This window comes from Osmerus mordax, chromosome 5, assembly GCF_038355195.1.
Source record: "Osmerus mordax isolate fOsmMor3 chromosome 5, fOsmMor3.pri, whole genome shotgun sequence".
In the NCBI taxonomy this organism is placed as follows: Eukaryota; Metazoa; Chordata; class Actinopteri; order Osmeriformes; family Osmeridae; genus Osmerus; species Osmerus mordax.
The window spans coordinates 18,532,919-18,555,805 of record NC_090054.1 but is presented as its reverse complement, the minus strand read 5'-3'; the positions used below and the strand labels follow the sequence as shown (position 1 = coordinate 18,555,805).

The 22,887-nt window shown below is 45.2% G+C and overlaps 2 protein-coding genes across 2 annotated transcripts; one reads left to right on the top strand and one right to left on the bottom strand.

Moving 5' to 3' along the window:
* The first annotated feature begins 16,283 nt into the window (after positions 1-16,283).
* Positions 16,284-18,256, top strand: si:ch1073-126c3.2 (uncharacterized protein LOC555816 homolog). The gene is made up of 6 exons (XM_067236954.1): positions 16,284-16,335; positions 16,445-16,530; positions 16,725-16,839; positions 17,170-17,312; positions 17,465-17,579; positions 17,685-18,256. Exons 1-6 carry the CDS (start codon positions 16,284-16,286, stop codon positions 17,846-17,848), a joined length of 675 nt encoding a protein of 224 aa, XP_067093055.1. The 3' UTR covers positions 17,849-18,256.
* Positions 18,257-18,749: 493 nt separating this feature from the next.
* On the bottom strand, positions 18,750-22,836 carry ccdc172 (coiled-coil domain containing 172). The gene is made up of 8 exons (XM_067235723.1): positions 22,758-22,836; positions 22,395-22,480; positions 21,173-21,289; positions 20,702-20,867; positions 20,240-20,341; positions 19,958-20,060; positions 18,931-19,018; positions 18,750-18,839 (listed from the first exon to the last, which is right to left on the bottom strand). Exons 1-8 carry the CDS (start codon positions 22,834-22,836, stop codon positions 18,750-18,752), a joined length of 831 nt encoding a protein of 276 aa, XP_067091824.1.
* Between the last annotated feature and the right edge of the window lie 51 nt (positions 22,837-22,887).

Below are 22,887 nucleotides of genomic sequence, written 5' to 3'. Positions count from 1 at the left end.
CAGAAACGGCGGCATAAATTAAAAGCCAGAAATGCTTAGAAGTTCCTACTGTGTAAAGGGTAAAGTGTAACATGTTGATCTCCTCATTGGAATTTGATGAGTGTGTGTGTGTGTGTGTGCTCATGTGTGACTGCGTGTGGCCGTGGGAGTGTGGGTGTGTGCATTAGAACAAGGCAATTAGTCACGGTAGCCAAATCTGTCTGTCTGACCTTTAGATGCCAGCATCATCTCTGATTGATATCATGGCTGGAAAAATACTTCAGAGTGTCTCTCTGTCCGTCTCTCTCTCTCTCTCTCTCTCTCTCTCTCTCTCTCTCTCTCTCTCTCTCTCTCTGTTTTCTTTCCTTCCACTCCTTTCCTTTTGTTCCTCTCCTCATTCCTCGTCTCTTCTCTACTTCCCACTTCCATCGCTTCTCCATTCCATCTTCCAGTTCCATTCTATCCATTCTAATAGGGAGTCAGTTGGCTGAGCGGTGAGGGAGTCGGGCTAGTAATCCGAAGGTTGCCAGTTCGATTCCCGGTCATGCCAACTGACGTTGTGTCCTTGGGCAAGGCACTTCACCCTACTTGCCTCGGGGGAATGTCCCTGTACTTACTGTAAGTCGCTCTGGATAAGAGCGTCTGCTAAATGACTAAATGTAAATGTAAATCGTATTGCTATTTCCACCCCCTCTCCCTCCCCCTCCCTCCCTCTCTCCACCCCTCTGACCCTCCTCTCTTTATAGCGTACTTTACCCCCATCCTCTCTTCTTGTGCTCCTGTGTCCACCATCCAGCTCTCTCTATCCACCGCCCAGCTCTCTCTATCCACCACCCAGCTCTCTCTATCCACCACCCAGCTCTCTCTATCCACCACCCAGCTCTCTCTATCCACCATCCAGCTCTCTCTATCCACCACCCAGCTCTCTCTATCCACCACCCAGCTCTCTCTATCCACCACCCAGCTCTCTCTATCCACCATCCAGCTCTCTCTATCCACCATCCAGCTCTCTCTATCCACCACCCAGCTCTCTCTATTCACCATCCAGCTCTCTCTATCCACCATCCAGCTCTCTCTATCCACCACCCAGCTCTCTCTATCCACCACCCAGCTCTGTCTGTCCACCATCCAGCTCACTGTGTCCACCAGGCAGCTCTGACTGACACAACTGAGGTAAATTGGGATGTTGTAGAGGCAATGACAGGCCTTCAATATTGATTTGCTCCTCTCCTCCATCCATCACTTTATCCACATGGGACACTGTCTCCCCCCCCCTGCACACACTCACACACACACATACACTCTCTCACACACACATACACACTCACACACAGTGAAGGAGACCCCTCCTCAGACACAACCCACTGTCTCAGGGACATGCAGCAGTAACGACAGGCTGGCAGACTAGCACAAGGCTACGGTGCTTGTCTGCAGACCTTGTGTGTAGTTTGGTACTCTGCTCTTACTGTAAACCATTCGAAAAAGGATTCACCTAACACGTGTTTTTCCTTCGCTTATTCCTTTTTACATTTATGCATTTAGCAGACGCTTTTATCCAAAGCCAGTTTTAAATGACATTCAGTAGCTGCCAAAGAACTTATACATTTAGTCATTTAGCAGACGCTCTTATCCAGAGCGACTTACAGTAAGTACAGGGACATTCCCACCGAGGCAAGTAGGGTGAAGTACCTTGCCCAAGGACCCCACGTCATTTGGCACGGCCGGGAATTGAATTGGCAACCTTCAGATTACTTGCCCGCTTCCCTAACCGCTCAGCCACCTGACTCCCATAAGAAACCAAATAAAGAATAAAGAAACCAATAACCTTTTCTCTGCAACTACAACTACTTCTTTTTAACTGGGACACATTTTCCATTGATCAAAAGGGCCTGTTCTGAGAATCCTTGACAACTTTTATAGCCACAGGAAGTGGGAGTTCAATTCAAAACCTCAAGGTATTTTGTACAGGGCACACAAGTTTGATAGACATAGATAAACAACAAGGTTGCTAGATATTAGTCAGTTGATGAGTCAGGAGCTGCCTGAAAAATCAGACACAATCATCTTTACTATATACTGGTCTCAAAGAAGATGAAATGAAAGAATGAAAGAAACATTAAAAAGAGTATGGGCTTTTGCTGTAGCCTTGAGGGCATCTCTCTCCAGTGGAATCGTCCACCAAACAGAGTTCATAACACAACATGGCAGCATAAAGATTTCCTAAACCATAAGTGGAGCAGTACATCTATATTAATTGTTGTGGTTCAGGTGAAGGAACACAGGCAGGGAGACAACTACAGAAATAGAGTGAAACACAGGCCTGAAGCAGGGAAGTCTTCAAATCAGAAATAGTTCCGGGACTCCCTGGCTGAAAAGCGGCAGGGGGGAGGCTCTGAGTGCAAGTGACAGACACGTCCGGGGGCTACAAGTCTCAGGTGGGGGGGGCCGTCAGGATCTGGAAGAGAAGTGGTCATCACCTCCCTCCCAACAGGCAGAGGCATCACCCCCTCTCACACATGGGACTACACACCAGACCCAGTCTTGGCACACACTCGATGTGGTATCCATGGTCATGTAGATACAAAATGCAAAATATGCACCCACACGAACAAGTCAAGTCAAAGGTAAACACACAGATAAACACTTTTATTTCGGTTTGGCTTATACAGTGTGTTGCTGCTCTATAAAAATCCAATATCCTCATCTCACTCCCATGCTGAAATGTAAAGCACATGCAAGGAGCTCTCCAGGGTTCTTCATGCAGATAACCCTCTCCAAATGGGTTAATAACCTTTCATATATCTGACATCTCACACAAACACTATACAAGACATACAGAGGAACAGTACGCTCACCCTTCCACACACCCTTCCACACAAACACACCCTTACACCGGATCACACTCTTACACACCCTTACGCATGAACACATCCTTACACACCAGCGTGCCGCACGAGCACACGTACAGACAAGCAAAGGCAATCAATCACTCTGCTGGGAGTCGGAGAAGAGTGGAGGGTTTGCAGATGTTCCGTGGTCTGGGGACTCGCAGCGGTTCAGCTTGTGATTGCTTCATTGAGTATGCAGCTCCCCCATTGGCTGTGCAGGCCGGAGATAAGGCTTGAAGAGGTAGGCCTGGGCAGGCACATGTCTGAGGCAGGGATGGAGAGATGGAGGGATGGAGAGGACAGGTACGTGTCTGGGGAAGGGATGGAGGGGTGGAGGGGACAGACATGTGTCTGGGGTAGGGATGGAGGGGTGGAGGGGACAGACATGTGTCTGGGGAAGGGATGGAGGGATGGAGGGGACAGACATGTGTCTGGGGAAGGGATGGAGGGGTGGAGGGGACAGACATGTGTCTGGGGAAGGGATGGAGGGATGGAGGGGACAGACATGTGTCTGGGGAAGGGATGGAGGGGTGGAGGGGACAGACATGTGTCTGGGGAAGGGGTGGAGGGGTGGAGGGGACAGACATGTGTCTGGGGAAGGGATGGAGGGGTGGAGGGGACAGACATGTGTCTGGGGAAGGGATGGAGGGATGGAGGGGACAGACATGTGTCTGGGGAAGGGGTGGAGGGGTGGAGGGGACAGACATGTGTCAGGTGGCTGAGCGGTTAGGGAATCGGGCCAGTAATCCGAAGGTTGCGAGTTCGATTCCCGGTCATGCCAACTGACGTTGTGTCCTTGGGCAAGGCACTTCACCCTACTTGCCTCGGGGGAATGTCCCTGTACTTACTGTAAGTCGCTCTGGATAAGAGCGTCTGCTAAATGACTAAATGTAAATGTGTCTGGGGAAGGGATGGAGGGGTGGAGGATGGGTTGATGAGGAGCTTCTTCCCAGCACCCTCCAGCTAACTACACCGGACATGCTCCTCATTCTAACCCTTTTTACTGGAACTTGGTACGGTTGGTAAGAATGTTTCACCTTGTGTGTGTGTGTGTGTGTGTGTGTATGCTTCGGTCATTCATACAGGTTTAGCTTTACACCCAATAAAACCTACACACTTCAGTAAAGTATGAATAGTGTTTTTAGAGGACAATGGTTGAGTACTTGTGTGTGTATGTGTGTGTGTGTCATATCGCTTGTGTATGACTCAGACAGTTTGCCAGAGTTTGTGCGTGAAGCACGTGAGCATCGCATGTGAGCGCTTATCCGTGTGGGCACTAGTGTGTGGAAGCAGTGCTATTGATGCAGACTGCCAACGCTACAACGTCACTGGGCTCCCAGCAACATTCCCTCTCTGCCTTCGCTGACCTCCCATCACTTCCTCCCTGCCTCCCTCCCTGCCTTTCCTCCCCCCTGCCCTCCCTCCCCTATCCTCCAGCCTCCCCTCCCCCCGTCCCTCCCTCCCCCCCCTACCTCCCCCTCCCCTATCCTCCAGCCTCCCCTCCCCCCGTCCCTCCCTCCCCCCTGCCCTCCCTCCCCTATCCTCCAGCCTCCCCTCCCCCCGTCCCTCCCTCCCCCTCCCCCCTCACGCTGACCTATTAGAGAACAGAACGCCCTCGCTGTGTAGGAGGCCACTTTCACCAAGCACAAACCGGTCACACCATCACCACTCCAAACAAGTTAATATGGCAGCAAAGCAGGTTGGTCAGGTAGGCCCCTGCATGGCGTCCAGCTAAACTATGTGTTGTCCTTAGAAACGTATCAGCCTGTGTTCTGCTCCTCTCTTTCACGAACCGTCTCTGGAGGACGGGATCCCTCACTGAATTGCTCCTCCCAAGGTTTCTTCAATTTTGTTCTCCTCTTGTGAGTTTTTCTGGGAGTTTTTCCTTGTCTTCCTTGAGGGTTTAGGTTGGTTGAGGGGCAGTTGTATGGGCGTATTTGAAGCCCTCTGTGACATTGCTTGTAGAAAGGGCTATACAAATACATTTGGATTTGATCCCGGATCACAGTGTGTACTATTCTAGATAATGTTGCTACTTATAAGCATTTAATAATTATAATAACAGAAACAGTCCTGGGGTCCTGTGCTGTCCTTAAGAACACAGCCCATTAAAAAGAGTTCTTGTGCATTGAGATAATGACACATGATGCTGTTACGTTGGCATAGCTGATAGGGTCGTACCTGACTTAAAACAAGAGAGCTTGGATTAATCGCGTGTCACTTTGGGAGTGTCTTAATTGATTGTGTTTGCTGTGCTGGGATAGAGCTGTTTGTTGCAGGTAATTTGGCAGGTCATCCTTAACGTTGTGATAATATGATGATCTATGGTGTCGTGTACAGCGACTGAGGTGCCTTCCTCAAAGAGACAAGATAAAAAACACTGCAGTACACAAAACCTAAAACCATCTTTCCCCCCCACATTTACCAGACTGAAATAAAACCTAAGACTCTTTACAGATTCCAAACAAACTGAGTCATGGGAATCTCCTCTGCATTGTAAGCTGGACCGGAATAGATTTCCTTTGGAGAGTAAGTAGCCATTTGCCCTTCAACGTCGCATTTTAAGTATGTAATCAAGTCGGGAGTAATTGAATACGTGGCAGGCATGAGGAGGTGAGGTGTGGAGGGGGAGGGAGGGGAGGGAGGGAGATGGAGGTGATAAGCCATACAGTATCCCTGCCTAAGGAATAATGCAGAGAAGCAGGTGGTGGAATTGAATCTGTCAGGATCCACACGATTTGAGGGCGTGCCACTGCCGACTGCAGGATGAGGGGATTGTGAAACGCACACACCAACTCCTCCACGCATTCTCATCCTCACTCTCTTCCTGTTTCACACAAACGCATGCACACAGACTAACAAACGCATACACACAGATTATCAAACGCATACACACAGACTAACAAACGCATACACACAATCAAACGCATGCACACAGACTAACAAACGCATACACACAATCAAACGCATGCACACAGACTAACAAACGCATACACACAATCAAACGCATGCACACAGACTAACAAACGCATACACACAGACTAACAAACACATACACACAGACTAACAAACGCATACACACAGATTCGTAAACACATACACACAGACTGATCGACACCCAAAGACTCTCATTCTTCCAGGCTCTTTCTAACCCCACCGACACTATCCCCACTCTCTACCTTTTTTTACTCAAAGTCGAAAACCAAAGAAAGAGTGGGCTCACAATACAGTTCAGTTGTACTATTTTGCACGTCTTAGAAGTACAAAAGCCCCTGCACGTGCACAGTGTTGTGCGGTATGTGAACCCGTAGTCCTGCCCAGAGATCTATCATCATCAGGGCATCCGTAGTGACGGGTTTGGAGGTGTGCCGGGTGTGCCTCAGAAGACGCAGGCAGGGGACAGAAGCCCAGGTAATCACCCACCACACTGCTCTCTTTGTCAGCTCTGCACCAAGCAGAGGAACGCTGATTTGGGTCGAGTCAATTCTCTGTATGTACTCAGATACCGTTCTCTGTCTCGAAAGACCGTGTGGGTGTGTGTGGACAGAGCTGTGTGTATCTGTGTGTATGTCATTTACATTTTACATTTAGTCATTTAGCAGACGCTCTTATCCAGAGCGACTTACAGTAAGTACAGGGACATTCCCCCCGAGGCAAGTAGGGTGAAGTGCCTTGCCCAAGGACACAACGTCATTTGGCACAGCCAGGAATCGAACTGGCAACCTTCAGATTACTAGCCCGATTCCTTAACCGCTCAACCACCTGACTCCCCGTATGTCAGCTGTTGCAACCCTTTCGAGCACGTTCAGTCATCGGTCAGGCTGTTCAGGATATAACAGCCATGAAAAACCACATGCCCCCCACAATGACTTACGCACAAACTCTCTAAAGCACCAATAGGGCCATTATCTTCAATGACAGATATTACTAAGACTTTCAGTGATCAATTTCCCTCTGATCTCTCAAAGGCTTTAGGTAAACAGCCAGGTCTTGTTGGAGAGCAGCGAGAGAGAGAGATAGAGAGAAAGAGAGAGAGATAGAGAGAGGGCAAAGGACTGGGACCCTGTCTGTACCACACTGCCATCTGCTGGTCACACCGTGCACTGCAGGCAAGAACAATGAAAAGATGGTGCTTGCATAACCGAGCTGAAAACAAACGAAGGAGGGGGAGAGAGATACAAAGATATGTAGAGATAGATCAACACACAGAAAGAGGGGGAGAGAGAGTGAAAAAGAGACAGAGAGGGGGAGAGAGAGACAGAGAAAGTGAGAAAGAGAGAGAGATGAGAGAGATAGCAAGAAAGACAGAAAGGGGGGGAGAGACAGAGAGAGACAGACGGAGAAAGAGAGAGACAGATAGATGGAGAGAGAGAGACAGAGAGCGATAGAGAGAGACAGACGGAGAGAGAGACAGAGAGAGGGTGTTTTACGGCTGCTGTGCTTCTTGCTGTGTTGCTCCCCGAGTCCCCCACTGGGAGATCAGAGGCTGGTCCACCTCGTGGTGAGATTTACATGTGACCCAGATCGATGCTCCAATTCTCTGTCTCCGAGAGCTCCCTATTTTAGGCTGCCATTCTCCTGCAACACACAGGCACGCAAGCACACACAGACACACACGTGCATGCACACGCACACACACACACCATAGCCCCCACGTCCTCGCCCATAAAAGGAGGCTACAGTACATTTCTGAGATTTTCGGGCAGAGGGAGCATATAACTGACGCTAAGATGTATTTTCCGGAAGGAACTTCCTCCATCTGAGCCTCCAATTCAATCTCTCTCTCTTCGCCATCTCTTTTTTCTTTTACCCAGTCATTCGTTGATGGCTTGGTCGATACACACTAATGAAAGCTGCTTTTATGAATGTGTCAGCTGTTTCCTTTGGCCGAGCGGACAGCTTTAATTCGAAGTAATAGCTATTGGCTGAGGGATAGATGTATTGACGAGGTGATTAGTGCTCCAGATCAGCTGGGTGGAGGAATGAAGGAATGAAGGAATGGAGGAATGGAGGAATGGAGGGAGGGAGGGAGGGAGGGAGGGAAAGGAGGAGAGCAGTGTTTAAAACAAACTTTCATCTTTTTCTAAGACCTACTGTACTCCCTATAGCTTAGGCTTGGCTCCGGAACCAATTGGATGGGCGAGCATTTGGTTTCCACAACGATCATGTTTTATTTAGCTCTCATTGCTAAAGAAATTCCCCCCGCCAAATGGAATGCTGTGCTCCCCCATTATTTAAGCAATAACCCTTGGAGCCGACCTTGCCATAGCAACACACTGGCATCCAGTGTCACTTACTTTTAGGCATCACACCGTCATCGTCATGGTGACGACAGAAAGGGATGAGGGCATGGCTGATTCGGTGCCAACCATCCCTCCACGCCATGTCGCTACATCTCCTTGTCACCCTGTCTCCTTGGCACCAGCGCTGGACAGTGGGCTCCGGACCAGTGTGGTAGCCTAGCCAGCTGTGGCCATATGCTGTGTGTGTCAGGGAGTGTATGTGTCCCTCTGACTGTGTGTGTGTGTGTGTGTGTGTGTGTGCACGCGTGACCATATGCTGCCAGTGTCACCTCTCATCAGCACCTTGTGCCCAGCCTTCCAGACTCATCCAGTCAAATGCAAATGGACAGACTCGTTTAGACGTAGTGGCCAGCACAGGGGAGGAGCTGGCTGCAGCCCTCTCTGACCCAGGGAGGAGGCAAACTGAAATCTGGCCTGGCTGACCCATGTCATGCGCTGCCTGACTACCACCGGGAGGTAGTCACAGACAGACTAGTGGCGTTACTGCAGTCAGACAGACAGGATGCATGATACTGTCGTTCAGCTAGCATTATCTCATCCTCTCTATGAAGATTCTGCCTTGGATCCAGGCCCAAACAGCCAGTGGAGGAGGAAGAAGTGTTTTGGCTCATTAACTTACTGAGTGCAAAGTGCCTTGTGTGTGTGTGTGTGTGTGTGTGTGTGTGTGTGTGTGTGTGTGTGTGTGTGTGTGTGTGTGTGTGTGTGTGTGTGAGGGATAGTGGCTAATGACACAGCTAAGGAATCAGGACAGAAGAAACCCAGAGTTAAGAACCATTATGTTCTCGGTTAGGGAAACAAACGTCAATGGTGTGCCAGTGAAAATGTTGGGTTGCAGTCAAAGTTACAAGCGGAACTGATGTGTTATTGATGCAAGAACATTCCATGGCTAAAGATGATTTTAATTCAAATAGATAGCGTGTTGTATTCGTCTGATTCAACACTGTGGTGCCTCAACCATTTTCATGTGATGTTTTAAGAACTTTATAGTTTGTATGTTTGTGTGCGTGTTTTAAACAATGTAGACCTCTCTGAAGCCAAGCCCTGTCAGATCATCTTTGAAGGTGGTCTGACAATGGGGTTATTGATGTCCGCTTTTTGGTTCGCTTAACTGATGCAATACTAACTCAAAGCATTCTTGGTTGTCTTTGTTATTGCAACTGCTTTTCACATGAACTTCTTGGCCTTGCTATAAGCTGATCCGGACCAGAAATATATCTAAGTCCTCTTTCAGGAAAAGGGGCCTTGACAATGCGATGAGAACTGATTTCTTTTTGAGTCTGTCAACTTTCGATTAACTAAAAAGCTGTTCCGAGTTTGTTTTTTGAGATCGATATGGAAAAAAACCATCTTACATGCAAGTACAGTTCCATCACTCCAGGATAATGACGTGAGGCCAATCCTCCCTTAACACCAACGTTATATAGTACCAAACTTTTCACGTCCGTATCCTGAAATGGACCAAATCAAAGGTTTTCTCATTTTACCCAATGGCAGCATCTGAGAAGATACGAGAAAAAGCAGAGATGAGATAGTTAGAAATGGTCTGTTCTTCCACTGTGTTTCCCTCTGTCGCTATCTCCGGTAGTGAGACGGTAGATAGCCAGGGCTGATGAGGTCATCGCTCCATTAGGAGGCTGTAATCAGGAAGGCCAGACAGACAGTGCAGTTAGGGAGAGTTGGGGACACTCTCTTTAAGGAGTTGATTAGAAAGTTGTAAAGGGGAAATGACTCAAGGCTGTGGAAAAGGAAGCTCAATGACGGTCTGAAAGGAGAGCAAAGTTGACTCTCTGAAGAGTCCCAGGCCTGCATCTCACTACCTGGGGCTGTGCCTCGTGTTTGACGGGTTAGCCCGCAAAACAAGCTTTCAGTTCTGCTTTCAGACACACTTTCTGTAGAAAATCCCTTATTGGGAATTTGTTTTTAGTCAAGGTGAGGCTCAGATGCAGTTCAGGCAGTTCAACAGGGGAATGCATTCTCTTCACCTGTAATCAAACGTACGTTGACATTTCATCACTAAAACAACATGCAGCTAATATCATCACGCATAATTGAAAGGCAAATTGTCAAGAAATTACATTTTTACAATAGCAATCACATGCATCGTTCCAAAACGACAGCTGTAAATTATTCTGTTCTGTTTCAAAGGGGCCCCCACTGAGCACTTAATTGACACAGGAAACATAATTTTACAAGATAACAGCACAGTGTGCATTGGCGTCCATGGGCACTTGGCAAAGGATACTCACTGGAGCAATCCTATGAGACTGAACCCCTCACACATACAAGCATACACACAGTGCACATGAATAGGATGTCTCTGTTTGACCTCTCAGTAATGGAGGGAGAGAGAGAGAGAGAGAGAGAGAGAGAGACAGAGAGAGAGAAAAAGAGAGAGAGAGAGAGAGAGAGAGAGAGAGAGAGAGAGAGAGAGAGAGAGAGAGAGAGAGAGAGAGAGAGAGAGAGAGAGAGAGAGAGAGAGAGAGAGAGAGAGCGATCCTGCCTTTCAAAAAGCATGTATTGAGGCTGTGGCATTTCTGGTGGACATGGTTGGGGGCTGTAAAAACAGCAAGGGACAATAGTGACATTTAAAATACTGAACGCCACTCTGAGCGTGCTTAACCAAGCATCTGGCGAGGTACTCTGGTGTTAAACAGCCAGCAGGTCTTCTCCCTCTCCCTAACCTCTCTCTATCTCTCTGTCCCTCTCTTTCTACCCTCTGTCCATCTCTCCATTTCTCTCCTTTTCCATCTCGGTCTCACTCTCTCTGTCTCTCTAAAACCACATTCAGGCCTCACCCCCCACCTCCCCTTCAGGTTTGAGCTCAACAAAATCTGACACATAACTCAGTGGTATTCACCCGCTTTGCACATTTTCACAGAGAGTAAATGTTGAACCTGGGGTCAGGCCTGTAGTATTTTGAGTCATATGTTCATGTTTTGCTGCCTGTATGTGACTGAAGCTTTGAGGGCAGAACGAGAGTAAAAATAGCAGCCAACCGACCAAACCAGTCACTTCATGGCATCATTAAGACAGAGACAACGCTGTGAAAGTCAATTAAGAACCGGAGAAGTCGCTCTGAGGCTGAGATGTGAAGTTCTTTTCTGTCAGCATCTATCTGTCGACGAGTTCAACTTGACATGGCAAACTGAGCTTCCGAGCTGGATATTACATTGTGAGTCAGGCTCTGGCAGCTTGATGCTTTTGATTGTGTCCACAAACATACATATTAGTATTTTTTTACTGAAGAATTTACAATGTGATCCACAGAATAAAAAACATTAACATGTTAAGTATATTTTGATCCGTCACATATGTTAAGTGTGTTTGTGTGTCTGTGAGAGAGGGAGTGTGTGTCTTTTAATATGAGCAATAGGATTGGAGCAGGCGATGTGGCCCTCAGCTCATATAAGGAGACATCAGAGAGTTCCCCCTGCTGAGTTCGATGCTGGGCAGATTATCAGCCGGAACCCCTTTTAAAGATGCCAGGCCAGCCCCCTCCACCTCGGCACTACTTGCCCAACACCACTTCCCTAAAGCCCAACGCTCAACTCTCTCTTTCAGACAAATCCCCCACCCTATCTCCCCATATCTTTTCTCGTTCTTTCACTTTATCCCATCGGTTTTTCCTCTTCCCTCCACTCCACTCCTCTGTTCTTCTTCTCTCTCTCTCTCTCTCTCTCTCTCTCTCTCTCTCTCTCTCTCTCTCTCTCTCTCTCTCTCTCTCTCTCTCTTCTTCTGTCTCTGATGCTTCCCACACATGAAAGAAAATGAAAAACTCTGACTCGATACTAATGACTGGTTTCATAGACTGGTGTTTGTCAGCCTTACCCCCCTCTGTGTGAGACTCTCGCTCGCCCCTCTCTCTATTTTACCTTCGTCCTTCAATAACGTCTTTTCAATTACAGAAAGTGCATCTGTTGAAGCAAAATCCATATGGCCTTCTTTTTATGTTTGCCCTGCTCTTTTCATCAATGCACAGCACTGTTACATCTTAAATCGTGCAAGATTCTTGGGCATTAACATCAGGTGTGTTGCTTTCAGCTTAGATGTGCCACACTTGGAAAAGTAGCTATTGTAGCAGGGCTCTAAAGCACCCACGCACACACATCTACACACACACACATACACAGTACACACACACAGTATGTCTATGCGACTTGCTCTGTGTGTTGCTGCTGGTTTGCTGCCCAGCCCAGTTTCTCTCACCTGGTAGTTCACCCCATTACCCAAATAAAATTATCTACATGCAAGTAACACACCATCTCTCTCCTGACATCAGCGTATTCATTCACTTCCATTGTGTGAAGGACTATTACGACCCATGAAGAATAATGCAGGTCATTAAGCCTCTGATTAGTTATGTAGTGTAACTAGCCAAGGGCCAACTGGAACATCTACGTCATCAACAGCAGGACTGAATCACCTCTGAGAAAATCATGGGGGGCTTATGCTATGCAAGTCAAATCTTCCTAGTGTTTTCATGGGGGACAGTCTTGTTCAAGAGGAATGCAGCCATGGTCATTATCTCAAATCAGCAACACACTGTCTAGAATGCTGCTTTCATCGGCCATCAAAGTCTTTATTCCTAGAAAAATACATCTACAATATCTTTAATAATGTATGCATACATGTAGATCTTGTTGAAAGCAAAGAAGTGTGAATGGAAGGGTGTATATGCAAAATAATGGTTTTTATGATTTTCAAACATACATTGCCCTCATGCATTCAATGTTGGATTTTGATGCTCTCAACAAAGATATATTAAAACTCTCAGGATGAATCTTGAAAAGGGATCCCTACTAAGATATTTTATTTACTTTGCTTCAAACTTCTGACAAATATATTGACGTTACCAATCCTGTATACTTACCCTCCTTTCTAAATATAACATCTGACAAACTGGATATTATTCATGTCACACAGTCATATAATTCTAAAGTAAAATACTCAGTGTGGATACATAATATACGATCCAGTGTATCCTGACAGCTATCTACTCTGAGGTCAAAAATATCCCAGAAATGAGGTTTGCCCGAGAGAAGAAGGAAAAGCTTGCTGTCTCCTGTCTCCTGCTCTCTGTATGCCAATGTGGATCACTCAGGTTACTTCATCTTCACTCATAAAGCAGGCCCGGGAATCTAATAGAGACGACATCTTAACAAGATCCTCCATCTCCAGCCTGCCACGTTTATGGCTCCTTGTGGTTTATTCAAATGGGCTCATTTACAACTGCATAAAGATTGGAATTAAAGCGATCACTCACGCACTCCTCTGAGGTAAAAAAGGAGGGACAGCCGGGGTGTTTGTTTCATCAGCCGGCCCACAGATGGCCCTGCACTGAACTGGCCGTCCAAGAAACACAAAACTATGAGACTGTGAGATCCTCTGGTTCCTTTATTAGCCAGCCGATCGACTACAGTTGTCGTCTTCAACCCTGGTCCTCAGGGCCCACTGTCCTGTATGTTTGAGATGTTTCCCTGCTCCAACATACCTGATCCAAAGGAATGGCCCTCATTAAGATGACATCTAAAACATACAGGACGGTGGCCCCTGAGGACCATGGTTGATGACATTTGTATTACAATAATAGTACATAAGGGGTCATATCTTAAAAGTAGCATCCACCACAACTGTAGTTTACTTTTCCTACTTTGTTTTGTTTGTCTTTCAGACATTATAGTTTTTAGCCAACTATTTGGACTTGTGATATCATGCAGTCCAGCTGCAGGGAGGGGCCACTCTAAATCTAAGCTCCTTGAGGAATATTAATCTAAAAAGCTTTTTGGTCCACCATTAGCGTCAACATTCTTGGTGCCATATTAAAGAGTGAAACCCCTGCATCCCGGAGCCGACAGAGCCGTCGGGGAGTTCAGGCTTTGGACTCTTGGCACCAATACTTGAGGAGTGCTTGATTTAGGCCTTGCTACAGCACCCAGTCACATTGAGTTATGAGAACTGCAGCCAGCGGAACAGATTCACACTGAATTATACACAAGCCCCATCCTTTTATCTGCTCTGCCATGGTATCCTGAAGAGATGGGTTTGGTTTACAGGACCCCAAAGGACGGGCACCATGGACAGCATTTTTTATTCTGATTTACATCTTATAAATATTTGAGAAATTAATGGTTGTTTCCTTAGCTTGCGCCATTTAAGTGCACGAACATTAGTAAGTGCATGGTGTTTTTTCATTGGTCTCTCTCTTTCAGAAGAGTTGACTAATCAGAATGTGTGTGTGTTCACAACCCACGCTGCTTGCTGTAGGGAAGGCTGAGAGCGGAGAGTCAAGGCAGCCCTCTACAGAATGAGTTCTTTCCCCCTCACCTTAAGTGGTTTCTCTGATGATTCGTTAATTTGTGTACAAGGAATACAAGATGGATGAGCACCACTGAAAGTCCCTCCCCCACTGGGCTTTAGACGTTTAATAATGCACAGCTGTGCTCATAAAGTCGCCTTTGAAAAGATCTCAGGGAAAATATTCATCTGAAACATGGTCGCACTTTGGCACTTGTAGTGAAAGGGTAATCAATTTGTCAAACATGACAGACAGACAAAAGAATAAGACAATATTCAAAGTCGACAGCAATGACACACCAAGGTATATTTAGAGACTTGCGGAATTAATTAACCTTGAAATAAAACAAATTAGCAATCATATTGAAAAGAAAAACGGGATGTTGCATACTTAGCTATTTATTTGTTGCTGCGCTCAAATAAGATCCCCTAGGACGTGTGCATCTCTACCTAGACGACCTAGCCTAAATTCTGAGGCACAGGTAGCAGCAGGTTGAATAGTAATCAGCTGTGGAGCTAGGATTCATCCATATGTGAGTCATTTGACAACTGAGCAGCGTTTATTCGCGGCTGGGTAAGTCAGCACAATGGAAGCGAAGGAGGCGGCAGGAGTGGAGAATCCTGAGAGAATGTTCCTGGTATTTGAGAAAGGTTAGACAGAAAAAGAGAACCCCTATCTCTAACCATTCATCATGACAAAGACACAGGTCACAGGAGGGGGGGGGGGGGGGGGGTCTGTGCAGAGTTGTGTGTGTGTGTGTGTTTGTTTGTACCATCTCAGAGTGAGCAGCATTTGAATTTGTCTATCCCTCCAGTCTGCACTCATCTGCTTTCTCTTTCAATGTCCTCCAATAATGATAATATAGGGACCAGGATTTGAATCTGCCAAATGAAACACTACACCATTAAAAGTAAGTCTTGACCTGTAGGCATGGCTCATCGTTCTCATCATGATAACAAGATGGGGACAGCGTAAACCATTAGACTGATTCTGCTTTTCCTCGTTTCAACCACACTGAGTATATGAGCTCAATGTCCTTCCCAAAAACCCTTAATAATTAATGTCCCCCTGATCATAGCCCATTCATTATGAATAACATCCATATTTAATTATTCAGAAAAGTCCAGGCATTGTGACACAACAGCTCTCCTCAGCTTGTGCATGAGGAGAAGATGGCCACATAATATTTCAGGAGGGTGAATACCCGGTCACTTATTTATGGAGACTGGGGTGACAGCTGGTATTGCCAAACTGGATTGAGAGAAACTTCAGGGACATGAAGGTTCAGACACCAGTTTTAGGTACAATCCAGTGGTACGGCAGGAACAAAAACCTGCGGTGTTGTAAATATACATGCAGTGTCAGCACCCCCAAGAGTGCATGTTGGGAATTAAGTCCATTTTAATAGAGGTAGGGATATTATTCAGTTTGCTCTGACATTTGACAGGGAGGAAAAACATACCCAGTTGTTATGCATAGTTTAGTATCAACAAGTTGCAGTGTGTACACAGGTTTCCCGAAACATGACCACTACTGTTTGCAGTGTTTATTTTGCTATCAATGTTTTATAGCAATTGCTAAATCTGTGACAGGAAAAACATACCCAGTTGTTATGCATAGTTTAGTATCAACAAGTTGCAGTGTGTACACAGGTTTCCCGAAACATGACCACTACTGATTGCAGTGTTTCTTCTGTTAGCAATGAGTCAATAAAAGCCACTACTCTAATCTTTGCACTCATCCCAATGTTCAGTGAGTTGTTCTAATACCTTCGGTGGCTATTCTTCAGAGCAGAGATAAACAGAACATTTAACCAGAATGGTATCAGCACGAACAACCAAAGCTCTGATCTGTTTGTGCTTAGTAACAGGTACGTTAAGATATCATCAAGATGTTGACTGATGTGAATTAATTAATTAATGAACGTGCTTTTCATGACAGAAAGTTGATTGTTTGCTCGTTTTCTCTGTGTGTGAAAGGTATCCTGATCTGCAAATCTGACCAGTCTAAGAATCCATGCTCCTCCACTGATCAGGACATTAAAACTTTCATCGCTCAGTTACAGGTATGGATATCAACTCCAAATGTAAATCCCTTAAATCACTTAAAACTGCTACAAAACACAACATACAAATAGCATGTCTGTCTCATACCAGTGGTCAATTGGAAAATGTTTGCAGTTATACACCTCAACTGAGAAAAGAGTGGCATTTCTCCAATATCCAGTCAGAGTGCCATGTCTCCTTTCTATGTCTGCAGGACGCAGCCCTGTGTGCAGGCAATGTGACGAGGCCCTGGACAGACAACCAGACCGCTGGTCTGCTGGACTCGGTCCGAACACTCGCACACATCCTGGAGAAACACCAGACAAAATGTACGCGTGCACTCGCAAACCCTAACCCCAAAACACACACATGCACACAGAGAAAAACGCCTACTGACTAACTCTAAAGTCTGCAACGTCTCAGAGAGTGAGATTCAGATGTATTTTTTCAGTATGTATCTTTACAATTTAAAAACGTCTTAGTGATCTAAAAAAATCTTAACATTGAGTATTTCTTGATTTTTTGGCTTATAAACAATGCTAGGAAGGCCAGTCAGAGAACCTACACATAATAAAATAGTTGTACATAGTGTACGAAGCGCTGTCTGTAAATAGAAATATATAAGTTTGTTGTGTGTATCTTGTTCTCTTCTGCTGTAGTTTGTAAGTTTGACTTTCCAAACGAAAATCCTGAAGATGTCACCCCGAGAAAGAGCTGCCCTGTCCCTAGTGTCCACAAGAACGGGGGACTTGTGTGTGTGACGCTCAAACAAACACACTACTGCAAACCCATGTGTAACGAGGTAAACAACACCATGCGCTGAACTATTTCAGACCAAACACTCACTTAGGAGGTGTCATGGAGCAACAGTCTGAAAAAGTGAACCTGCCATCAAGGTAATTGATTCTGTACTTAATAGAAACGGGAGAATAGGCATTCCACTTCCTCCTTCAGGGGTACGACTTCTCGTTCCTGAGGAGGAGTCGTCCTTATGAGAAGTGCAGTAAGGACACTGGATATACGTGGACAACCCAATACATAGGAGGGAACAAGCTGGCAGACTGCATAGGTAAGCAGCCTTTCCAGGCTGTCAAGTCTGTTCTCACACTCCCTGTCTTGCACACACACACACACAATGTCCATCCTCACAATTCTCTGCTCTTTCTATTTATAGAGTCTCCTATTCCAGTCTCGGGAAGTGCTAGAGCCTACTTCCCCAAAAACCAGGACTGTCTGAAGACAGGCAAAACTGACAAAAATGGTGTCATCGATCAGCTTGTCAGAGAGCTGGAGACAGACCAAACTGAGACTGAGAATGCCTGCCTCATCTGTGGATAACCACACATTAGCATTTTGGATCTGAAGGTCAGATGTAGCAGACCACTTAGTCAAATGGTCTGAACTAAACTAATCCAGGCCAGGCACTTGGGTTAAGGTCAAAGAAGCAGTGGTCAATCGTGGAATTTAAGCTTATTGGGTATTGAACATTCTAAATCAATCTAGTAGCATTCAGACAAATCCAGACAGCGGGCATATCACCCAGAGAGCGGGCATATCACCCAGAGAGCGGGCATATCACCCAGAGTAAGAAAGGCCCCGATCCTCATCATTATAATTTATGGAATTGGTTAAAGCAAGATATGTTTACTTCCACAAAACACCACTAGGGGGAATTATATCATAGAAGATATTACAGTAAGAATTGAAAACAATAAATAATCATGTATGCATGTACAACAAAAAGCACATTACTGAATGTCTGTTCCTTGATAAATGATAAACAGATTACATCATGGGTTATATGTTCCTCAATAATATAGTGGACAGTTTAATTTTCTTTGTTATTATATTAAAATAATACAATGCTGCTTTGGTAATAGTTACCTTGCATCAGACTGAAATGCCTGCTTTAAGATCAAAACTGCTAATGTCCCTGCAAACTAAAATAGCTACCATTGACATACCGGTGTTATGGTACACAGAAGACTTGAGACTGTATATTTGTGACAATACTCTCTATGCTGCAATTCATTTTTAATGACAAAATAAATGAATAAATAAAAGCAATGAATAAAATCTGTGTGCATAAAGATTATTGTAATTTTGGATTCATCGAAAACAATCATCTGCAACTTCTATCAAATCCACTAGAGGTCAGCTTGCCCTCATTTACAGCTGGTTGCATTTACAGCACTTTGTGATTGGAAAGGTTTGCAGGGGTCATAGTCTACCCAAGTAGTTACACAAAACGGCTTTTTGACTTGCCTTTAAAGCCTTTGTGAGCCAGCAGGCTATGTAAAACTTCTGGACTGCTCCTCTGAGACAGTTTCTACAGGGAGGAAACAGAAAGCAGAAAATCAGGCCTAGCGAGGTCAATGGTGTCTAATGAGTGTCAACGAGAGCGGGATGAGAGTCATTACCGACTGCAGGAACTGCCTCTCGGAGATGAGCGCCTCTCTGAGCAGCTCCAACTCGTCCTCCTTAAACACTTCCAGCTGCTTCTTCAGTCTGCGAGGACAAACGTGTGACTTGGACTGAACCATCGATAGACACCGATAAAAGCAGCATCGTCAACGTGATAACAAGAGCCAAGAAACGAGGCAGGAACCGAAAGACTGACAGGCCCAGCACAGCACCAGCCTGCACAGACATCCCCTTGGATCGCACACTCTATAAAACGCAGCACTCATTCAAATTGACATGTACTCAATTTCCAACAATCAATAGGGGGAGGTAAAACTGTTTAAGAGGAAGGAGCTATACCGAGCGTGATTGAAGCTGTGATTGACGACGGGACGGGCACACTCAGGGAGAATGATCATATCCGTGATAGGCTGGGCCCCAACCCCACCACCTCCACCCCACAGCAGCGGCTCCACTCAGCATATCCTGTAGGCTCATTAGCCCTGGGGTAATGAAGGAAAGAGATTTGCGACCGGGAAGATGGAAGGACCTAACATGCTTCCTTCACTTATGATTTAGGAGCAGTTGGGGGTAAGTAGGGACGAAGAAGAGAAGGAAGTGGAGGAGGAAGAAGAGGTAGCGGTATAGGACATCCTTCCTGCGACAGATTCCTGTATTGATCTACGCAGAGCTTTTCATCAAGCTCCTCACATGCCCATCGGAGGCAATTCTCTCTCTTTTTTTGTTTGATGAGCAGATAAAACAGGCCACCGATCAAAGTCTTAATTAAAGTGATTGGCTCTAATGCTGTTATTTACACGTTCTGGTCCGGAGAATGGGGGAGACAAGAGGCCAGGCGGATCTTGCTGGGCACTTCAGCACTTCTCAGACCACAGCGTAGAGAACGCAGCCAAAGTGGTTCTGACAGATTGGCCTTCTCTGGGAAAAGCACGGCTGAATATCATCATTAAGCCCAACTCATATCCTTCGATTAAACTGGGGTTCGGACGATGAAGTGTACAGCAAAGAGGAGAGCATGGTTACCTCAAGCAGGTGTTGTCCGAGAGAGGCTTCTGGCTGACCGCCACACTCTCTGCTCTCAGCGCCTCGGTCACTGCTCTTGCCTCGCAGAGTTGGCCATCAAGGTCTGAAATGGACATGATTGGACAACGTACCACAATCGCTATAACGCTCACGTGCTGTTTGAATCCGGGAAACCTAACTACGTGCAGTTTGACAGCTTTAAGATTTAAAAGTTCAAGGTTTGCACTTGGTCTTTCAGGCAAAACACCCTGGGTCTAATCCCTGTGTTTATTAAATAAGCACCTGTAAGAACTCGCTGCATCTCCTGGAGCTCTGTATAGAGGGCTCTCTTTTCCTCTTGCATGGACTTGACACGGCTGTCACTCTGGGTCATGTACTCCATCTCTGAAACAGAGCAGCACCAGGAGTAGATCAGACCTAAAGGTTGCAGTCAGGGTAAACTCCTAAGTTCAGACTCACCAATAAAGTGATTCAACCAGCTCCAGGTCTTGGAGATGGCTTTTAATTGTTACATGGGACTCGCGTAGAAGAACGATCTCAAAGGGCTCTTTAGGGAGTCAGGTGGCTGAGCGGTTAGGGAATCGGGCTAGTAATCTGAAGGTTGCCAGTTCGATTCCCGGCCATGCAAATGATGTTGTGTCCTTGGGCAAGGCACTTCAACCTACTTGCCTTGGGGGAATGTCCCTGTACTTTCTGTAAGTCACTCTAGATAAGAGCGTCTGCTAAATGACTAAAATGTAGTACCTTGGTTAAGAGTGCTGATGTCCTTCTCCAGCTCTTGTATTTCAGACTCGGTTTGGCTCTTCAACAAGCTCTTCCTGTTACTCAAGAGGTTAAAGTCATTGTTGAAAGCCTGTATCTCTCGAATGAAGTTCTCCTTTTCTTCTCTTGACTGCCTCTTTATCTCATCCTTCAAACACATTGACACGGTTAACATTACCCCCATATGAAGACATATTTATTTTCGATTACTATAAGGAAATTATGGATTCCAGCATAAGTTTGCTTTAACTTGAATATTGAGGGTGCAGCCTAGGTATGAATTCAGTCTTAGTCACACCACAGCAATGTTACAAGTTACGTTATACTGTAAGTTGTACTGTACCTCTCTGCTAAATGAATACATTACATAATTATAAGTTATGTTCCTTTTCTTGTCTGAGTGTGACTGCAGCCATTTCAGAAGCATCTCAGTCCAGAAGCCAGTCTACTCACCAAGCGTGCTTTGAGATGGTTCTGCTGTTGTAGAAGATCGTTGTTCTGTTTCTCCATCTGATCCTGACTTTTCTTCATGAGCTCATACTGGAACTGGATATGAGTCAGCTGCTGAGCCTGTCATGACACAAGCATGCCATACAAAGAATATTTCATAGAAATAGAAACAACATACTTATACACAGAATTAATAATGTCTTGGTCTCCAGCTTGAGAGGGCCAAGGAGGGGCCATTAGACCAAGAGGTGATCCTTGAGACATGGTTCAAAACCACAGACCTCCATGCAAAGGTTAAGAAACCACAATTCAGCATACACAGATAACCACACCATTACCAGCAATAACACAGCTCTTAAGCTATGAATAAAATGTATCTTTCAGGTAATTACATGCTGCCTTGCCTCAAAGAAAATAAGCAAATCATAAAGGATAATTGTGAACATGGGGTGCTTGGAAAATTACTGCCTCAGGTAAGCAATTCAGAACAACCCCCGTCTATCTGAGACTCAACACAGTGTTTCTAAAAAAGAAACTGCATTGTCTCCTAACTGTAATAGATCGTGTTACAGTCATAAACCACTTTGTCTGAAGGTCATGACAATGTATCATGTAGCACAATATGGAAACTCCTTCATGTTGGCGAGTTTGTAAGTAATATCCTAAGCATGTGTATCAATACTGCTGAACCACAACGGTTCAGGGGGAAATAAACTATTTATGAAACTGTTATTAATTGGCAATCACTGACCATTGCAGTCATTCTCTTTCTTATTATGTTCGTATAATGTGACAACTACAAGACGAGCATAACAATAATTTTAAGAGAAGTCAATTGGTCTATATTTAACATAACTTATAGGCCTACATGGTTAAAGATTACTTCCAATAATATGAATGTGATCCGGTGGAAATTAAGTGATTGATTTAGTAATGGCCCTTCAAATCGATCCACCACATCACTGAAGCTTTCTGTTTTATGAACAGTTTTAGACATGAAACAAATTACTGCTTTACTATGCCAATAGATATTGACAACGTTTCTCATCTTTCAACATGTCTGGTTCAGTTTGCTGTCAAGTTTTTCTCACTTAGTATTTCTGCTGAAACCCAGTACTACCATCCTTGTTAATTAGGTTTAAAATACTTGAAAGTGAAACTATTGTTTTAACAAAAGCTTAGGAGTTCACTAAGATAACAACACAAGTTGTAGTCTACAACTCACCTTTTCTTCAAGATTCTTGTTATCACGTTTATTATTTTCAGCCCTGGACTTTATCATGTCTTCACATCTGGTGATGGCAACTTTGACTGAAAAGTAAAAATGTTGCCCTTCGGTTTGTGTGTCCATAATTGTGTAGGTAGATGTTAGTTTCAATGGATGAACCTTATTACTAAACACTATCTTTTTTCACGTTAATTGTGATGATGTAGCCTGCAAAAGAAACTTGTGGAGAGACTCAACATTGAGACTACTGTCAACTCCTCAAATAACTGTATTCTGCCGAAATAGTGCTAGCAAAAATAGAATCTCGTTAGCTGAAGCATCGTAGCATAGGCTACTCTTTGCATGATAAAATGATCTTACCCTCCTGCAATTGCCTTGATTTCTCAGATATTTGTTGTTCGGTTAAAATAATCTGTTGAAAGAGAGTATCCAAACTCATTTTGGAAAGATGAAGGTAATAATGTCCACTTCATAAAACCTGTAATTTATC

Excerpts from the sequence above, each read along its gene's own strand:
- ccdc172 (XM_067235723.1), bottom strand. The coding sequence starts at position 22,836 with ATGAGTTTGGATACTCTCTTTCAACAGATTATTTTAACCGAACAACAA. Across the intron at positions 21,290-22,394 it reads ACAAGAATCTTGAAGAAAAG|GCTCAGCAGCTGACTCATAT; the intron begins GTGAGTTGTAGA and ends GTGTCATGACAG. Across the intron at positions 20,061-20,239 it reads GATGCAGCGAGTTCTTACAG|ACCTTGATGGCCAACTCTGC; the intron begins GTGCTTATTTAA and ends TGTCCATTTCAG.
- si:ch1073-126c3.2 (XM_067236954.1), top strand. The coding sequence starts at position 16,284 with ATGGTATCAGCACGAACAACCAAAGCTCTGATCTGTTTGTGCTTAGTA. Across the intron at positions 16,336-16,444 it reads CTGTTTGTGCTTAGTAACAG|GTATCCTGATCTGCAAATCT; the intron begins GTACGTTAAGAT and ends TGTGTGTGAAAG. Across the intron at positions 16,840-17,169 it reads GGAGAAACACCAGACAAAAT|TTTGTAAGTTTGACTTTCCA; the intron begins GTACGCGTGCAC and ends CTTCTGCTGTAG.